Source organism: Daphnia pulex, chromosome 8, assembly GCF_021134715.1.
Source record: "Daphnia pulex isolate KAP4 chromosome 8, ASM2113471v1".
Classification (NCBI taxonomy): domain Eukaryota; kingdom Metazoa; phylum Arthropoda; class Branchiopoda; order Diplostraca; family Daphniidae; genus Daphnia; species Daphnia pulex.
The window spans coordinates 631,103-644,078 of NC_060024.1; the positions used below are offsets into that span (position 1 = coordinate 631,103).

At 43.0% G+C, this 12,976-nt stretch overlaps 2 protein-coding genes and 2 long non-coding RNA genes across 6 annotated transcripts; 1 reads left to right on the top strand and 3 right to left on the bottom strand.

The window, feature by feature from the left end:
- Positions 1-204: 204 nt before the first annotated feature.
- On the bottom strand, positions 205-3,871 carry LOC124200462 (E3 ubiquitin-protein ligase RNF14-like). 3 transcript variants are annotated; one of them, XM_046596710.1, is made up of 8 exons: positions 3,739-3,871; positions 2,417-2,509; positions 1,923-2,225; positions 1,327-1,851; positions 1,150-1,255; positions 939-1,061; positions 708-880; positions 205-640 (listed from the first exon to the last, which is right to left on the bottom strand). In XM_046596710.1, the coding sequence occupies exons 3-8, from the start codon at positions 2,211-2,213 to the stop codon at positions 404-406; spliced, it is 1,455 nt and encodes a 484-aa protein (XP_046452666.1). In that variant the 5' UTR covers positions 2,214-2,225; positions 2,417-2,509; positions 3,739-3,871; the 3' UTR covers positions 205-403. The 3 variants fall into 3 exon arrangements, with proteins under 3 accessions (XP_046452666.1, XP_046452664.1, XP_046452665.1); XM_046596708.1 differs by lacking the exon at positions 3,739-3,871 and adding an exon at positions 2,289-2,356; XM_046596709.1 differs by lacking the exon at positions 3,739-3,871 and having other exon boundaries at positions 2,374-2,507.
- LOC124200463 lies at positions 710-1,661 on the top strand. The gene is made up of 3 exons (XR_006877321.1): positions 710-851; positions 932-1,504; positions 1,570-1,661. It is a non-coding gene; the product is annotated as an uncharacterized LOC124200463 (long non-coding RNA).
- A 3,915-nt stretch (positions 3,872-7,786) lies between the features above and the next one.
- Positions 7,787-8,769, bottom strand: LOC124199596. Its single transcript, XR_006876894.1, has 4 exons — positions 8,396-8,769; positions 8,264-8,333; positions 8,134-8,203; positions 7,787-8,069 (listed from the first exon to the last, which is right to left on the bottom strand). It is a non-coding gene; the product is annotated as an uncharacterized LOC124199596 (long non-coding RNA).
- A 9-nt stretch (positions 8,770-8,778) lies between these two features.
- Positions 8,779-12,387, bottom strand: LOC124199623. The gene is made up of 3 exons (XM_046595528.1): positions 12,178-12,387; positions 8,907-12,115; positions 8,779-8,815 (listed from the first exon to the last, which is right to left on the bottom strand). Exons 2-3 carry the CDS (start codon positions 11,219-11,221, stop codon positions 8,779-8,781), a joined length of 2,352 nt encoding a protein of 783 aa, XP_046451484.1. The 5' UTR covers positions 11,222-12,115; positions 12,178-12,387.
- Positions 12,388-12,976: the final 589 nt, after the last annotated feature.

Here is a 12,976-nt window from a genome sequence, read left to right on the forward strand (position 1 = left end):
CTTAAAATATGAGATCTTTTGAAATTTTTAATTCACAGAAATAATCGCTATTCCTCCTAAACTGCATTTCCCCTCTCAAAATTGAAATTTATCTTTAAATTTTCCAAAATTCCTAAGATTTGTGGAAAATTTGTGACTTTCACCGTTTGCACCTCTGACCTCTGACTTGGATACTAGGGAAGAACGATGGAAAAATCTGTTCAATAATGTATAGTTGGTTGCATGTATTCGCATCAAGACCATTATATTGGAATCAAGCCATTCGAATAAAAATGCTTAACTTTTAGAGAGTTTTTATTGGTGTTTGTGGTATTGTTTGTTGCTCCCAGGTTATAATAGTAGTGTAAAAATTGTGTATAAACTTCGCGGTTCCTTGGAACGAATGTTTCTGCTGCCAACATATCTACAGCATATTAACGAAATTTTCATCATCACTGAAATCATCGTCAATATCACCATTAATATTTATCCAATCATTCTCATCTGCATCATCGTCAACTAAGCCCTCAAACAGATTACATCTGGCGCTGGCATTTGAAAAGTGTAAATAGGGGCACTTCGGATCGAGTTGAGCAAGGCACAGCCAACAAAAATAGGTATTGCAACGAGGACAGGACATTTTGTTACATCCATCTTTTTTCTGCGAGTTACGTTAAGTTATTAAATTAGAAGTGCATTCTTTATATAGTATTCAAGTCACATATTACCTCAATAGGTGCGTTACAATGTGGACATGGCTTACTGTTCTGTCCAATCCATGTTTCAGCTTGAATATCATTCACCATGGATTTTAATTGTTTCTTCCCGTAACGCTTTTCCATACTCTCTCTAGTTGAGTCATCTCCATTGATGTAATTGTCAAAAAGCTTCATTTTTTCCGCTACGTAGATACAAAAATAATTAAGACTCGCGCTTTCCCATGTATCTATAGAACCAACCTGAAGTCATTTTACATGGAGCAACACCATGATAAGTTGCCTTACACATCAGACAAAAATGGAAATTGCAATATGGACAAGAAACAAGATTGCTCTCTGGCTCATAAGAAACTGGATATTGGCCTATATTAAGCAATTTGAGCATTCTGTTATATTTCTTAAAAACATGTCTCTTAATAAAAAAATTATAATTTAGTTGCTCGAAACTTACATTGAGGTCGCGGACAATACGTAATATTAGTCATTGAAGCTATGGTAGATTGAAGGAGTAATGTATCATAACGCGCAAACGTATCAGCACTGACCAATTCTTTCACCTAATTGAAAATGTAACTGAAGTAAAATAGAGAAGAAAATAAAAGAATAAATAAAAGAAAAAAATATATACTTGTCCAGGGGAAGCTTGGGATGCACACTTATCTTCCGGGCAATGTAATCCGTTAACTGCACCTTCCGCAATTTTAATTTCGAAATAGCTCCTCATGCATTCTTTGCAGTACACATGGTTGCAGCTTGGAAACCGAATACAAGTAACACCCAACTTATCACCAAAACAAACTTTGCAAGTATGACTAGCCTTCACAAACATTAACTGTTCAGCTACCCTTTCATATTCTTTTAACATTTCTAGAAGATCTCCATCACATTGGTTATCTGAAACAGCTCTAGAATCTAGTTTGATGATAGGTCGATGTACACTGGCAGCAACAGGGGAGTGTTGGCGCTCTGACAAACTGGAAGATAGTCTGGTAGGTTTAACCAGTAAATAGGACCATGATAGATCCAAAGAACTCTGTATTTCTAGGAATTGTAATGCTTCATATTGCAGGAACTGCATCCACTCAAATAATACCACCTGTCCTTTTGACTCATCTTCCCATTTGTTATCAAGCTTTTGGCAAAGCTTTGACAGCTGATATCAATCAAATAAAAAAAAAAAAGTAGAAAACCAAAAAATTATTTTCAAATTTTTTAACATATTACCTGATCTCTTCTCAGCCATTTACAAACTAATGTGAAGTTAGGTGGGTTAACTGTTGGGTAGTTAACAGGGATGCTAAAATGCAATTCAATGGGACAAAGGTGATGTACAGCAAACTGTTGCATTTTGCCATCTTTATTGGCTTCAACGATAAAATTTTCTGGCACATCTGGCTTTACATAAATGCATCCAACTATCTCTGATGCTGTAGAGTTTCTTACATGAATCTGTGTCTCTTCTAATATGCTCTTTAAAGCCATAATTTCATCATTTTGTGCTTCACAATCATCCATGTCTGTAAGTATCTAAATGTAAAATAAATTGATTATATATCTTTACATTTCCTATAATTATTCATTCCCAGTTACAAACAGATTCCATATTAGCTCAATTCCATATGGTAACATATTGAAGTAACAGGAAAAAAACTTATTATCTAAAAAATACTTTTACCTAAAATAGATTAGGCTTATTTAATCAAACAGTTTATGTTTACTTGTCATGCAGTGCGATATAGTAGATTTCAATCACAAACGTTCTCCTAAACTATTTTGTAATTTAATAGTTTTCACTTTCAGTGGTTTTCAAGGGGAGTCCCTAATTTGCGCGAAGCGCGCCTGCGCGCGCGCGCACTATAATTTGCGCGCAATAACGTGCGCGCCTTACACACTAATGTGCGCGCTTTTCAAAATTGCGCGCGTACAAAATTTTCAATATTTTTTTTTCTCGTTACTGGGAGTTGTTATAAAAAGCATAGATTACGGTATATTGTGTATCTATTGGGTTAGTGTTGTGTTGTGATAGTTTCAATTAATGAACGCATATAATGTTTACTTTTTATTTCTTTTACACTGCTCGTGTAGTAGGCTATCGGCCTTCAAAATTCACACACACACACACACACGATTTATTTTAAATTGATCTGTTTAAACTATATGGACATAGCATAGACTAATGAAATGATAACATTTGGTGATACTGATGAGACATAATCTGCTGGTCAGAACTCTGAACAGCAACGGATAGATTCAAATCGTGGGAAAGTGTAACAGCGCAAAATTTTGGCTACCCGTCCCTTGATTCTGATTTTTGGTTACCCGCCCCTTGATTCTGAAAACCTCAAGGCTTACAGCAAATATTGCACAACTGCAAAGCCTACGGCTACGGCTACTGGAAAAAAGACTTGACTCTAAGTCAGTTTCAAAGTGCTTTCTTCTGATCAGGATGACTCGTAATTGCGGGCGAAAGTCCGAAAATTACAAATTCTTTAAATTAATTTCTACACTTGCACTTTTGAGTGAACCAGTTGTGAAGGCCAAGGGAGACTTCGTTTATTTGTACGAAGCGAAGGATGAATCAAAAAAAGAAGGTATATTGTGATTTTTAATTTAATTTCTGAAAAAGTGGGATAAAAGTATTACAATTTGCATGTAAATGGTTCAGATTGGAGGGCAGGCGGCTATCATTTTCGACAGAAAGGTGGAAAGACAAATTGCCCATTTGATGGCAACCAACTTTTCGTTTTTTTGGGCAAAGTAGGAGTGAGGTTGGAGGCCGTAACATAACGTTATTAACAGTTGTTCAGCCTAATATGTGCACGCGAAAGAATGCCGTAAGAAAATAAAATTCTCATCAGTGTTCTGTGCGTGTATATTTTCAGAGAGGTTCATACACGAGCAGAGTATAAGAAATTTTGTGCGCGCGCAATTTTGAAAAGCGCGCACATTAGTGTGGAAGGCGCGCACGTTATTGCGCGCAAATTAGAGTGCGCGCGCGCGCAGGCGCGCTTCGCGCAAATTAGGGACTCCCGTTTTCAAGAGCAAAACTACAAAACAATCACAATAGCTGACAAATAGATTCTCAAAAATGGTGAAAGTCGTCTGCACATGAGATATGCAATGTAAAATGCATCATGGGCATAGGCCGCATAGACTTCTACCATGGCCTACTCTATGGTTAAGGCCTGTAGACTTGTATCTACTGCCATGAAGGCGAGAGGTGTGGCCAAATTCCCTATCCTTGCCCGGGCAAGAGCCAATCAGAAAAAAAATCGAGGCTGAAACTTCGCCATCTGGTGTTTCAAGATGCAAATCTCGTTGTAAAGTAAATAACAATGCGTTTTTCGTACTAAGTTCAATAGCAGTTGTTTAGGAAAACGACTAAATAGGGTAGAACTACATTGCATAATTTCCGCAAAATTATTCTAATCAATTACTCCGTGAAACACAACCTTTTTTATAAACTGTAAATAAAAAAAGCTTCCTCCCGATCGACAATTGAACGCCATACCTATAACATGGTGGTGATCACCGCTAACCACTCATCCATCATTGCTAGAGGAAACCGTAAAAAACTTGCCAGTTACATGGCTACCTAACCATTCTAACGAGAAAGCAATATCGAACGCCAGATGGCGAAGTTGCAGCCTCGTTTTTTCTTCTGATTGGCTCTTGCATGGGGAAAGGATAGGGAATTTTGCAGATCCTCTCGCCTTCATGTGGCAGGATTCAAGTTTACAGGCCTTAACCATTAAGTAGGCCATGCTTCTACAGTTACGGCCACGGAGCACTGATTCACCCTGGTTGTCAATTTTGGTTCGAGCCACCCACCCGCCTATACCAGCTGCCTATACCTAGGTCACATGCGTTGCCATTTTACGAAAGTCACATTTTAAATTCCTGTTTTCCGCAAAATTTTCATTTTTCATTTATTTTAAGCCATGGCCACCACGTTATAATTAAACTTGACCATTTATGTGTGATTTTGCGGAAAACAGGAATTTAAAAATGTGACTTTCGTAAAATGGCATCGCATGTGGCCTAGGTATAGGCAGCTGAGGGTGGGTGGGTGGCTTGAAAAAAATTTACACCCAGGGTGAATCTGTGCCCCGTGGCCGAAACTGTAGAAGGCTATGATAATGGGGTTGAGGCGTTGAGTTGAGGAAAGATTGCTCAGCGGCATCAGCCTCAGGCTGGTCGCAGACTATCTCGTCAATCCTTAGCGACGAATTCGCACAGTCACTTTTTCTACTGAGGAAAGTCGATTCTTATCGACTAGTCTATGAGAGTCGACTTGTCCATTAGAGTGTGCCTTTTTGATAACTAGCTCGTACATTATTATTGTATTAAATCGTTTTAATCTAGGGTTTAAATATAAAAACGTTTGCAAAATACTTTTATTCTTAATTCTTGTGTGTATCGTTGTACAATGTGGTACAACTTGTTATTCTCAACGCTACATAAGTAACTGATCGCCCCGCCCCCTCCCCACAGTTAAATAGACAACGTTAGGATGCTGAGTTGCGAGGTCTGGAAAAGGTCGAAAATCTCGATTAGGGACAACGTGCCTGAAATTAACACAGCCCTCTTATGGAGCTTCATTTTCGATTAAATAATACAAAGTGAAAGAACAGGTTATTTTTGTGTTTAATATTTTTAAAGGATTTGTCATCATTCTAGCAAGTTACTTGTTGTTTTTTGACTTCACTGGACATTGTAGTTTCCCGTAGGAAAATGATAGCTAGTGCAAGTTATATAGCAGTAACTTTCTAGCTTTCTGCTGTCATGCATGCTGTTGCTTATCTGTTTCCTCTAGCATGTTTTTTCTCTGAAACATGCTAGTACCACCCCACCATGAGCATATTAGTTTTAAACTAACATGATCTTATGAATATCTTATGAGTACCGTACCCCCTAATTCATTATGAAAAAAAAGACAACCACCCGCACTCACCACGATCTACTGGCTACAACTGGCTAGTTACTTGCTAGGGATTTTTGGCGCGCGAAGTTTCTTTGATTCTCACATTTGTTATTTTACTTGCTATTTACCTACAGTACCAGCCAAACTATTAGGTACACCCCCCTTTTTTCAGTGCATTCTTATGGCACTACGTGTCCTAGAAAAAATTCAATAACTCTTGAACCGCTTGGGCTAGATTTTTTTCCTTTTTTCCCTGAGTAGATCTAATGATGATCTACATTTTTTCTACACATGAAGTCGTCGTAGGATTAACCCCCAAGGCGCTACGGTATCGTTCAGTTTATTAGGTACACCCGTTTTCCCCCATATGCGCCGTGTCAAATACGGCGTTTTCAAAAATTTACAAAAAATACTAAAAGTAAAGCTAAAATATTTTTCTTTGTGCCAAAAGATGCACAATTCTTCACTCTATACGAATATAAAGAATGATTTACAATAGAACCAACTCAGAGAACCTTTCCCTGTACCCTAAAGTTTTCCACTTCAAAATATGTACTTTTTACTACACACTTGCACTGTCGCCACCATAGGCATTAGAAATTTTGAAAAATTTTGAAGTGGAAAACTTTAACTGGACGTACTCCGAGGTTAGAGTATTGTCCGGAGTTTATTTTCCGTAGTCAACAACCAATATACATGGAACGAATGTGACATACACGAGTGGATACTAGATATATATATATGTATGAGGGAAACTGGGCCTATCTGCACCACACTGAGAGGGCGGAACGTACACGATCTCTGTTTGGCTTGCTGGAGCCAACTCGGTTTGGTTGGACCTTCGAGGCCGCCAGCCGACGGCCACTGATACAGCCTCCACCAAGACAGAGAGGGTATCGCGCACAGTTGCAGTGGGAAGATCTGTGGCATGCTGAGGATAGAGATGGAGCTAGGGAGTAAAGAAGGGTGGTAAAACTGACTCACTCTCCCTTGGCCAGCAAGAGAGAGGAGAGATGCGACCCAAGACATAATTAGCTGCACATTTGCTCAGAGGCGGTCTATGAAGCTCAAAGGGCCTAGAGCAATTATGGAGGCAGCGAGACATGAAAAACATGCCTAATCGATAAAAGTGATGTAAAGGATTATTATTATAAAACAAAACCTTGGTGGCCCCAATCGATAGGGTAGCCTATGAGCTGTTCGGAAGGGAAGCGTGTCTTAAATTACCTTACCGAATTGAGTTGAAAAGATTAAAGATGATGACACAAGTTTAGAGATTGTTACGCTGATTGTATTGAGACTGACTGGTTTGATAGATAGATTAAGACAGACAGGCCCGACCCCCTCCAGAATATTTCATTGACACCAGGGGGGGGGAGGGGCACAAAGAAGTATACAACAATCAAGCGGGTGACAAGGGGCCACCTATCGGGGGCCCCGAAGATTGTATTCCCTTAAATGGGCCGGAATCCTGGTTGTTCGGCCGGATCTCGTCGTCGGCCGTTGGGGACGTCTTTCGTTTCCAACATACTCCCCACCAGAGCCCATGCCTTGGGACTCGACCTCGCAGACGTCAGTTGCGGCCGGATTGGCCACATGATCATCTTCTTCGACGTCAGCTGGATCGATCGGGAGCAATGGGAGTGGAGCCGGATCGGGTGGATTTGGAAATTGCGGAGCAGTTGCTTCAGCTGGCTCCGGATTCAATGCACCGTCTGCGATCTCCACATCTTCCGGTTGATCTTCTCTCAGTTCTACGGGATATAAACATTGAATGGCTCGGGTTAATAATTTACCGTTTGGGAATTTGACTATCGCGGATCAGACTAGGCCGTCGCAGCTGGGGAGTAATTCTTTAACTACTCCCGTCTCCCACATGAGCCGCTTAGAAAGTTTGTCGTGAATTACGACAACTTCTCCGACGCGGATTTTCCTGCCCGACGCTCCTTTTGCGTGAAAATTATCCAGCTGCATCAGGTAATCGGAGACGAACCGCGAGCACAAGTCACTGACGTAATCACGCCTGTTCTGATCCATTTTCTTGAGTAGTTCACTTGTTGAACCGGGAGCCAATAGATTGACTGCTGGCTCCGGCGTAGCACAAGTTGAACGACGATTGTTGAGAAACTGATTCGAAGTGATCGGGAGCGGATCATCCGCTCCTCCCTACTAACACGGCCCATCCACTTTATGTAAGATGTAGGTAAATATGGGATGAATAGATCCAGGTCGCAATTGGGGGGCGGTAGTATAGCGTAGGTATAAATTTATTTGGATCTAGGATGGGATCAAATAAAGAATATTCATCGTAGATCCACCAGCGTTGTTTCCACTTAATGAAAACCTGAAGCTGGCTCGTAAGAGCAAAATCTCTTGTATTGTGTTCGACTTGACTTGTGCTCATATAAATGAACACGGTGTACTTATGATAATGGAAGTGGTGGTTCCTGAGAAGGAATAAAATAAGGTTAGGGACATAATCAGAGAGAGAGCGAGTAAAGATTTAGCTACCTGTGAAGACAGGCTACACACAAGGTGAGAATCACTCGTACACAGGGTCAACACCCAGAGGTGAATAGGCCTGGGAGGGAACATACATTATAATTAAGGTGATTGACATGAATTCATTATTAACACATACCAATTAGTGTCCTATGACACACAAATGCCGGATATATCGTCACACACTTGATACAACTCGAGTGACGTCTCTGAAGAAACATACGACACAGAATTAGTAGGGAAATACAACATAAATTCATGATCGAAATACCTTAGAATAAGAAGAGTGACACACACACACACGCGGGTCCTTAAACCCAGTAAATGGACTTTGGGCAATCACGAACAAATCAGTTTAACACGAGAGAGAAAGAGTGAAAGCCCAGAATTCAACGTGCTTTACAGACGACATTAACTGACATTTAAGAGGGGGAAAAGGAGGGAGGGAAAACGTTGCCAAGTTTATGACGGGATGCGCTTTCGCCGATCCATCCTCCCCCGAGGCCGGCTCGCCGGCCGAGCTGGATTCCAATAGACGTAGTTCCGTCTTCGCCGGAAGACTCCAGTTGTTCCGGAATAAGTTGAGCACAAACACCAAATGGGAGCAGCTGGCACCAAAAGACAATCGCTCCATCGTCACTTCATAATCTCTTTCTAAATTCGGCTTGCGCTGGATCCTCCTGAGAAGGCTCTGGAAGCGATTGGCGGTCATGAGTCGATTATTCACGAGGTCCGGCTCCCCTTCTTTCCAGATGATTGGCACCTCGTATCCGACGAACAACCTCCAGGTCTTCTCCTTTGCCATCACTAGAGCTCGGCGGTCGTCGGCTGATACACATCCGGCGTTGAATTCGGTCCCAAACGCCTCGGTGTGACAGAGACGACGAACTTCCGCTGTCAAATTATCCAGGAGGGTCTGGCCAGCGATCGTGCAGCTACGAATGGATGTGACCTGATGGCTTCGATTGGTAACTCCTCGCACGATCCAACCAAGTCTTGTTTTGTAGGCGATTGGCTCATAATCGTGTCCTTCTCTGGTCTCGCGCGGCAACAAAAGATGCAGATAGTCTATACCTACGAGAAGATCCAACTTTCCTCCCACTACTCCGACCGGGAGGTCGCGGAGATGCGGCCAATTCTGTTTTTCCTTACTCCAGTCCGTGATCGGAGTTGGGCTGGCGACCATCTTCATTGTTGAACCTTCCATCTTAAAGATTTCGCCAGATTCGGCGCGTAACTGGAACTGGACTCGTTCGGACTGGTATCGGTCGATGACTCCGCCGACACCATCCACCTTCAACACCTGCGGCAGTCCTTGCAGCTTTAAACGGGTCGCGAAGGTCGTCCTAATCAAGGTGGTGTCACTGCCTTCATCGGCGATAATATTGGCGAGCACCCAGTTACCATCCGCAGATTGCACGCTGAGTTTCAGCATCCCCAATGTCACTCTCTGATGGCCAATAATCCGAACGATTGAAGGACGGGCTTCTTTCTCTGCCGGCATCGCGCCTTCATGCAGCAGAATATGATGAAAATATCTGCATTCGGGTTGTCTGCATCGCCACTTGGTTCGACAATCTTGCACTGGGTGTCGGCAGCTAAAACAGCTAAAACACAGCCGATGCAAAATACAGAAATTGATCCGCTCCTCCACTGAGAGAGCCTTGAAACTTTCACATTCTTGAAGCCAATGCTCCTTCTCGCACTTATAACAGAACGGCTTCTTAGTTGAAACAGCTCCTGCTCCTTCGGACGTATCCACGGATGAATAATGCGTATTGGCTCGACGTGGGAAGTTTCCTCTTGATGTTGCTGGACCGTCGGCATCAACTTGATCCGCTGCTATGCTGTAGGCGTTCAGATAATCCGATGCTCGCTCACAAATCCAAGTGCCGAAATCGTTGAGGCTACGAAATTCCAAACGGCCACGTCGTCCTGCATTCCAATCGAGTCGATCTTGCTGATTGAGCCTGAAGCATACTTTCTCGATGATATCGGCTGATGACGCTTCTCCAATCCTGCTGAGGTCGAAGAGATGAGTCCGTACTCTTTCGGCAAAACGTTTGAACACTCTCGGTTCATTCTTGAATTCTAGGCGCTCAATGGCCTGGATGTGGGCGGCCCGCATAACGTCTCGTCTTCCAAACGTCTCCTTCAGCCGTACCAGCGCCTGCTTGTAGGCCGATTCGCCGCCACCCAGGCCGTAGACAACATCCAAACATTCGCCCTTGAGGTAATGTTTCAGCAGCGCCAATTTTTCTCCAGGGGTTTTCGGCGTGTCATGTACTAACGCACGAAAAAGGTCAATCCAGCCGAACCACTCGATGGCCTTTCCAGTATAAACGTCCAATTCTGCAGAGACGGCGGAACGGGAAGAGAACTTGCTATGGACCGGAAGTAAACGTCCATTGTTGTAGAGATCGATCCAGTCGTCCGGGGCGTCTTGATTGTCGTTCAGGTTTCGCTGCTTGTTCAGCCATTCTTCTGCTGCTGGAGACCGTTTCTCTAGCTGTTGACTAACGGACGAGTAGTGATCTTGATCTGGTTGACGGATATTCAACTGATTGAGAGCCGCTTGAGCAGCTTCGGCTTCTTCCCAAAGGGCTTGGGCTCGCATTCTAATTTCTTCACATTTCCTTTCGGCTGCAGCGACCTCTTCCTTGTGAGCTTGCTCACGCTGGGTGGCTTCTTGTTGCGCTTGGTTGCGCCGGCCGGCTTCCGACGGTGTTATGGGAATAAGGGGCGGATTTGGGACGGGCAGACCGTCGTGCGGGTTTACTACCGATGCCTCTTCTCCTTCACGGCTTGTCAGATAAGCCCGGGCTGCCGCAATGGCCTCGTCGCATTTGCCCACGTAGGTGAGATGTGTGCTATCTTGACGCTCAGCTTCGTCTTCATCTTCTTCAATTGCTGTAATTTCGGTCTGTAGGACTGAAGTTCGGAGAATGAGATCATTGAGATGCACTATCAGTGCTTTCGCGTTTCTCCGTGAACCTGATGAGTTGACTATTGTTGTTAAGCTGCTGGTGGCCCTCGTGACTTGCTGCCGTAATGTTGTCCTCTTCTTCTTCAACGCGATAAAAGCTGCATCGTCCATAGTGGAAGACGTCGATGGACGAGGTTTGGTGGAAGAAGAATCTCAACCTTGAGATGGCTGGCAATGGTCTCCCCAACGGAAGATGAGTGGCTCGGAAGGCAGTGATCAATTCGAAGGTAGATGACAATCAACCGGATTCGGGCTCGATAACGAGTGATGAAGTGTAGTACAGCACGAGATCAAAGAATAAGCTTGCCTAAAACGAAGCTGAATGATGAAAGGAGTCTCGATGTCTAGTCGGCTGGTCTAGGGTGTGTAGAGTGAGAAGAATCTCGACGGCTAAACCACCTCGGTGAGGAGAAGAATCTGGAATCAGCTGTGACCGACCAGAAATTCGGAATGGAGCTGAAGATGAGAAGAGTCTCGACGAATTGACGGCAGGTTTAGGGCTCGGAAAGAGCAATCAACGTTAAACTGCCTGGATAGTGAGAAGGATCTCGATGAAACAAGTAGGATGCAAGAAGAATCTTGCTTGACGTGGAGATAGCTCCGGTTCGAAGGACCAAATGTTTCCACTTAATGAAAACCTGAAGCTGGCTCGTAAGAGCAAAATCTCTTGTATTGTGTTCGACTTGACTTGTGCTCATATAAATGAACACGGTGTACTTATGATAATGGAAGTGGTGGTTCCTGAGAAGGAATAAAATAAGGTTAGGGACATAATCAGAGAGAGAGCGAGTAAAGATTTAGCTACCTGTGAAGACAGGCTACACACAAGGTGAGAATCACTCGTACACAGGGTCAACACCCAGAGGTGAATAGGCCTGGGAGGGAACATACATTATAATTAAGGTGATTGACATGAATTCATTATTAACACATACCAATTAGTGTCCTATGACACACAAATGCCGGATATATCGTCACACACTTGATACAACTCGAGTGACGTCTCTGAAGAAACATACGACACAGAATTAGTAGGGAAATACAACATAAATTCATGATCGAAATACCTTAGAATAAGAAGAGTGACACACACACACACGCGGGTCCTTAAACCCAGTAAATGGACTTTGGGCAATCACGAACAAATCAGTTTAACACGAGAGAGAAAGAGTGAAAGCCCAGAATTCAACGTGCTTTACAGACGACATTAACTGACATTTAAGAGGGGGAAAAGGAGGGAGGGAAAACGTTGCCAAGTTTATGACGGGATGCGCTTTCGCCGATCCAAGCGTATATTCATTAATATACTGATTGTACGTCAAAGTAATATACCCGGGGGTATGATTTTGTTGATATACCATTTGGTACATACACAGAATGTGCATCACAGTATAACCATATTAGGTACACAGTGGACGAAAAAGCTAAAAAATATCTCAATTTCCATTACTCCCAAACATTTGTTCCTTAAGTGTTTGAACAGTTGGTCTAGTGGTCAGAGAGGTGAGCTACGGAACTGAAGGTCAGTAGTTCAACTCTGGGTTGAGACTTTTAGCTTTTATTTTCTAACAGAAATCATATCCAAAGATGGATGTTACTTAAGGATACTGTGTATACACAAACCGGTATATTCAAGGCACATACAAATGGTACGTGCGGGAAAGGGGAAATAAGGATCAACATGAAGCATTCCATGGATATGCTGTTTGTATCTCCCTTATCCTTGGGAGTACGCTGCAGTCATATCCATGGTACATCGCTGTGTTAGTAGGGCTTCTCCAATGTAGTTCAACGGTCTCGCGTTAATCACACTTTCCGTTTCGATTAAACTCACTTCCAGTTCGTCGTACGCGAGACATGCGCGCC